This window comes from Taeniopygia guttata, chromosome 1A, assembly GCF_048771995.1.
Source record: "Taeniopygia guttata chromosome 1A, bTaeGut7.mat, whole genome shotgun sequence".
In the NCBI taxonomy this organism is placed as follows: Eukaryota; Metazoa; Chordata; class Aves; order Passeriformes; family Estrildidae; genus Taeniopygia; species Taeniopygia guttata.
This window is the reverse complement of record NC_133025.1, coordinates 12,185,442-12,191,441: the sequence shown is the minus strand read 5'-3', so window position 1 is coordinate 12,191,441 and position 6,000 is coordinate 12,185,442. Positions and strand designations below refer to the sequence as shown.

The 6,000-nt window shown below is 40.3% G+C and overlaps 1 protein-coding gene across 1 annotated transcript in view; it reads right to left on the bottom strand.

The window, feature by feature from the left end:
• Nucleotides 1-3,845: 3,845 nt before the first annotated feature.
• The window catches only part of FAM185A (family with sequence similarity 185 member A), a 34,553-nt gene continuing 32,398 nt past the window's right edge, over nucleotides 3,846-6,000 (bottom strand). Inside the window, exon 8 of the mRNA XM_030263754.4 lies at nucleotides 3,846-4,288. Coding sequence (XP_030119614.4) covers nucleotides 4,173-4,288 — 116 coding nt within the window. The 3' untranslated portion in view covers nucleotides 3,846-4,172. The remainder of the gene's footprint in view (nucleotides 4,289-6,000) is intronic.

Genomic DNA, 6,000 nt, shown 5'->3' with positions numbered 1-6,000 from the left:
AACAAAAATTGCTGGATTGACACTGCTGAAAAAGGAAGAGTTGCTCTTCTTTTTAGAGTGTCTCACTCAGGACGCCTGATTTTCTCAAATTTTGATCTAGTTTATTAGTTTTTTGTTCTAATTGTGCAAAAGGACAGTGGCCACAAAATGTTGAGGGGGATCTGAGGGGTCATGGGTAGGCTTGGGCATCACAGTCAATTCTCTTTTGGTTCAGCTGTCACAGAAGCTGCAGAACACAGCCTTGGGGCAGGTCCAGAGCCAGGGCATGCAGGTAACCATAAAGCTCCTGTAGCCTGCCCATTGTGTACTCAATTCCATTTCTGAAACAATACATGTTAAAAGAGGTGGGTGACAGAAGATACCTACAGTAGAGAGGCTGGCCAAAAAGCAAGCAGAAAGTGAATGAGGAAAGGGTAAAAATACTTGTAGGTGCCAAAAATGCTGGTTCCAATAGAAAAATAGAGGCACCTGCTCAGTCACTATAGCCTTCCTACAGAGCTATGAGAAAACACCCTGGAAATGCTTTGCCAAAGGTAATATCTTTGGATGTAGCTGGTTTATTTATCTTGTTTGGTTTTATATTTTCTTCCAAAGAGAATGTTGTTATGTCAGTGGCATTACCCTCTCAGATCTGTGTTCAGGCAGATGCTGACACACTACAGCAAGTGTGGATGAAGCCCACCAAGATCATTAAAGTGCTGGAGCATGTGGTCTGTGAAGAACCTTCAGAGAATTGCTTTGCTAAGTCCCAGGAGAAGGCTCGAGATGGAGGAGAACTTATTGCTGTCTGTAACTCATCAGAGCATACAGAACACAGAACCAGACCATTGTCAACGGTGCACCGATAGGACAGTGGCATATGTAAAATTCTGACTACATTCTGATTACAAGGAAACTTCAATTTTTTAATCAGGAAGCTAGTCAAACTCTTGAAGAGAATCCCAGAGACTCTGCAACCTTCATCCCTGGTCTAGCTGGATACACTTAAAGCAAGTGTTGAAACACTCTCCAGAGGCCTCTTCCAACCTAACTCATTCTGTGACTCTATGACCTAACCAATTATTTTCTAGTTTACTTTCCACAACACCCTTATAATATTGATCATTTTAGTTAATCCAAGGAACTTTTCCTCATTAAGCTGCTTTTAGTGTTCTTTGTAAAAACATCCGCAGAAAAATTTTGTCATTATTATTTTTAAACTCTTGTTGCACACAAGCTGTCTTGAAATACACAAGCTGTCTTGAACTGGAGAAAGAGGAACATAATGATGCTGACCGTCCTTCCTGGCTTGGATATGACTGGGATGCTAACATAACCACCTTCACCAAAAAACACAGATCAGAGCCTGAAAAAACAAATTCTTCAAAATGAAAAATGAAGAAATTGTGCAGCATCTCTACAGTTCAAGGGCTTTTCTCTAGAGCATAAAAAGACCACTGTTATTTTTTCTTAAAACTAATCACATTTTAATAAAAGGCCATTTGTTGCATTAATAAGGAAGCATAGCAAATCTTTTTCACAGGAGTATCAATGCCTTCAAGCAAGACAGCTGCACTCAGACAGCACTGCTAACTCTCAGATGTTGATTCAAGCTGTCTTGATTTTTCAGTAATGAAAGTTTTTGTAGTACCATGCAGAGTAAGCAATGAATAAATCTGCAAGTGTTGGAGGCTTTGTTTGCCATGAAAGTCCTCTCCAGGACATAAACACTCTGACTCCCCAGAGAACTTCACACTTGATGTGGCTGGTACCCATCAAGTACAGCCTTCTTGAGGAGTTGGAGTGAGTAGGCAGCAACTACAGATTCTTTAATACACAACTACACCCATGCATTTAAGCACAGTTCTCCACTTCTCAACAGTCACTTGGGCACCCAGAGCCCTCATTCTCATAAAAGCCTCTTGGGCTGAGTCCAGCTCTCTGAACAAGCTAATGTTCAGGTCTGCAGGTCTGAACTGTGGCTGGCTGGCAGCTGAGAGAGCAGGAGAATCAAATTAAAGGGAGTACCAAGGAAAAAAGTGTTAAAGTATAAATTTGTACCAGTTACAAGACTGTCTTCTCATCAAATGGACAAGAAAAGATATATGGGCACAGAAGGGATTCGCCATTCAAATTCTAATTGCTGATAACCTACTAATCTTCCCTTGTCTAGAGAAAAATACAGTTTCACCTCATTAGAGCAGAACAAGACATTGTTAATGCCTTTGGGAAAACTCACAAGGGTTTGTCCTCCTTCAACTCATTCTTGACCTTTATATTAACATTCTAGCTGGTCTCAACATGTATTACTTGGAATGAATATAATCAGTAGCTTTAGTAGTAGCACAATTTTTCTGCAGGCTAATTTAAACTTCTTTAAGCAAGTAACTAACAAGTCTGATGTTTAATTCCTGCTAGATTTAGAAAATTAATTAATTCAAAGTCTGAGTTTGCTTTCTTTTCAATATGGAACAAATAACATGTTTTCTTACTATGTTCTCCCCTAAATTGCTGATGCAGCAGTCTCAAAAACCACAACCTTAATCTTAGAGGTTGACAGGCTTTGTATTTCAGGTGAATAATGGGACTATTAAATGGATTCAATTTTGTGAAGTACCTACCAGACTGTTTTCGTGTTTTCATGTGATGTGAATTATGAGGTGCTTTTTTCACTTTGGCTGCAGCAGGGCATAGAAATCATTAGTTTCAAATATTTTCCTGCATATCCAAAACCATTATAATTTATTAATTTTGTAACTTTTAAAAGTATAAGTGCATATCCAATAATATTGTAATGCCTTTAGTAATACTATTAGAAATGTTTTATATATTAGTGTTTATATTAAAAATATATATAATTTGTCATATGTATCAGTGCCCACCGCATCCCAACAAACAGTACACACAACAATAAACAAAAAGTGGAGTTTTAACCGCCCTGAATTACAGTAGATATGCTGCCCTTGACTCTTGAAGTCCATTAGCAAGGGGCAATTATATCTCCGGGGGAATCCTGTGGCAAAGAAGTTAATTTCATAATGTACCATTATGACCTAGAGAACATACACATATATACAAGACTTAAAGCCTGAGCTGACAGTCTGAATTCTCTCCCGCTCCCTGCCATCCCCTCAGCTGGCAAGGGTTCTGACATTTCAGCTTAAAACACAAATTTCACTACTGCTTTTATAAGGTGCCATAGAGATGCATGGAAAGGCTTTTAAAAGCTCCATTTAATTTACTGTGTGTTTGTATTACAGTGACACAGAACCCTCCACAAAAATCGAGCCTGCCCTTGTGCAGACCCACCTGCTCCCCCCACCTCCCTCTCTGCCTTCCTGCCTGGCAGCTTTGCAGGACAGGGCTCTCAGTCACTGCAGAGAATTTGAGCAAACAAAGAGATTCCAGCTCTTGGGCAACACTGCCTTTCTATGGCAGCTTTTCCTTCAGGGGATTGTTCAGGTGGACTCTCTCCTGAAGTCCAGCTGGAGGAGTGTTCCTCCTTGAAATCAGCCAGATCCATGGTACTTTTATTTATTTTAAAATCTTTTCTTTGTAGATAAGCAGTGGTAGACATAGCTGGAGTTCTTCTTTCTGGCCACAAACCAGAGGTTCAGGATGACATGAAGCAAGTTCTGCCATTTAACAGAAGTATTTCTACACAGAGTACCCATAGCCCAGGCAGGAACTGCTCAGGGTTCAAACACCAGATGAAAAGACCACATAAGAACCACACTGAAAGTGATTTTTTCCTATCCATGATACAATTTGGTTGAAGAAAATTCTCTGCATTTTGCATAAACCAGTAGAATTCCCACAGTATTGAGACAATTATTTTAAAAGTATAACAGAGCTTGCAAAGCATGTCATCTTGGAAGTGTTGAAAATGCTTTTTTTATTTTTAAATGACAACTCCAAACTTTTGTTTGAAAGTTACCAGCTTTTAAACTGATATGGTAAGAGGGTCAACTTACATAAATTCTGAATACGTAAGATCATCTCACTCCTGAAAGGCACTAAAATAAACCAGTCTGTTTAGCACCAGCACTGTCACAGGCAAATCTTGGGTTAAAATGCTCTCATTTTTAATAGTGTCTCTCTTATATTAAGAATATTCATCCAAAAAGTTTCATAATTTTACAGAAATGTTCCTTTGTAGTTTCTTGATTTAGTCTCTTTGGCCTATTTCACCTTTAAGAACTCTTCAGCTTGACAGACTGGATCCAGCTTTGGCTTTTAAGACACACTTTGCCATTTTGTGTGTCAGCCTTAATCCATTTGTCTGTTTCATCCCTTTGATTCATGTGACCTGGAAAAGAGAGTTGTCTTAGTTTAATTTGACACACAGTAAACACATCATCTTCATATTGTCATTTTTTTCCAAGCTGTCTGGTAGCACTTATAACACTCGTATTTGGTAGAATTTGTGTACTTTTAGCAGAGACATTTCCTTCTTGATACATTTTTTTTGCATTTATCTAATTTCCCATAATACATCTTTACAATAGAGTAGTGGTTTTTATTATATAATACTGCACTTTTTATTCTAAGCTAAGAAATGTGTTACAGTGGGATGACCCCAGTTGGCTGTCAGGTACCTACCAAAGCCATTCTACCACGCTCCTCCTCAAATGAACAGGCCAGAGAAAATATAACAAGAGGCTCATGGATCAAGATAAGGGCAGGGAGATTCCAGTTTCCAATTGCTGTCACAGGGAAAACAGACCTGACTTGGGAAAAAACTAATTTCATTTATTCCAAATCAACTCAGAGAAGGGTAATAAAAATAAAGCCAAATCTTAAAAACATTTCCCACTCACCCCTCCCTTTGCTCCAGGCTTAATTTCACTGCTGATTTCTCTACTTCCTCCCCACCAGAGGCACAGGGGGATGGAGAATGAGGGTTTTGGTCAATTCACACATAATCTCTGCCACTCCTTCCTCTGCAGGAGGAGAGCTCCTTGTGCTCTTCTCCTGCTCTGACAGAGTCCTCCACAAGCTGCAGGATCTCTGCAGCCCTGCAGCCCTCCAGGGGCTGCAGGGGAATCTCTACCCTGGAGCACCTCCTGCCCCTGCTTCTGCACCAGCCAGCAGGGCTGCTTCTCTCACGTATTTTCACTCCTCTCTCCAGCTGCTGGTGTGCAGTAGGGTTTTTCCTCTTTAACTCTGTTATTCATCATCACTGATGGGTTCAACCCTGGCCAGTGATGGATCCATCTTGGAGCAGGACACAGGGGAAGCTTCTGGCAGTTTCTAACAGAGGGCACACCTAGAGCACCTCCCAGCAACCTTGCCACACAAGCCCTACGTGTTCTGGTTTTCTATGAGATAAGGTTTTTTTTTAATAGTAGCTAGGATGGACCAACACTGATGAAAACAGTTTTGACAATATATAAAATTTGTTGTTTCCGAGTGGCCCTTTCAGAGTATCAAGACCTCTTTTCTTCTTCTAATACTGATCTCTGCCAGGACCCCAAATGACCAAAGGGATATTCTGAACTGTATGGTGTCATGTTCTGCATCAGAGCAGGCAGGAGGAGGATCAGGGGACATTCAGAATGATAGCATTTATCTGAGCCAGTACCTGTTACACGAAATACAGTCTTGCTTTCCTGGGCATGGCTGAACACCTGCCTGCCGTGGGAAGTAGTGAAAGAATCCCTTATTTTACTTGGCTTGTGTGCATAGCTTTTGCTTTATCCATCAAAGTCTTAATTTCAAAGTCTCTTTATCCCAACCATGACTTTTCTCACTTTTACTTTTCTGTTTCTCTCCCCCATCCCACTGGTGGGGAGTGAGTGGCGGCCTGGTGCTCAGTAGCCATTCTGGTTAAACCATGACTCTACATGAGATGCTGATCTAAGTAATTTCAAAGATTTTTATTGTAAACACTGAATAGAGACATGGTAAGACCTTATTGTCCAGATGCCTGGATATTTTGCTACTATTACTGTTTCCTTATGATAATGGCCTAAAAACCCCCACAACCATGAGGTATGTGTCTTGTTACATTTTTCACAG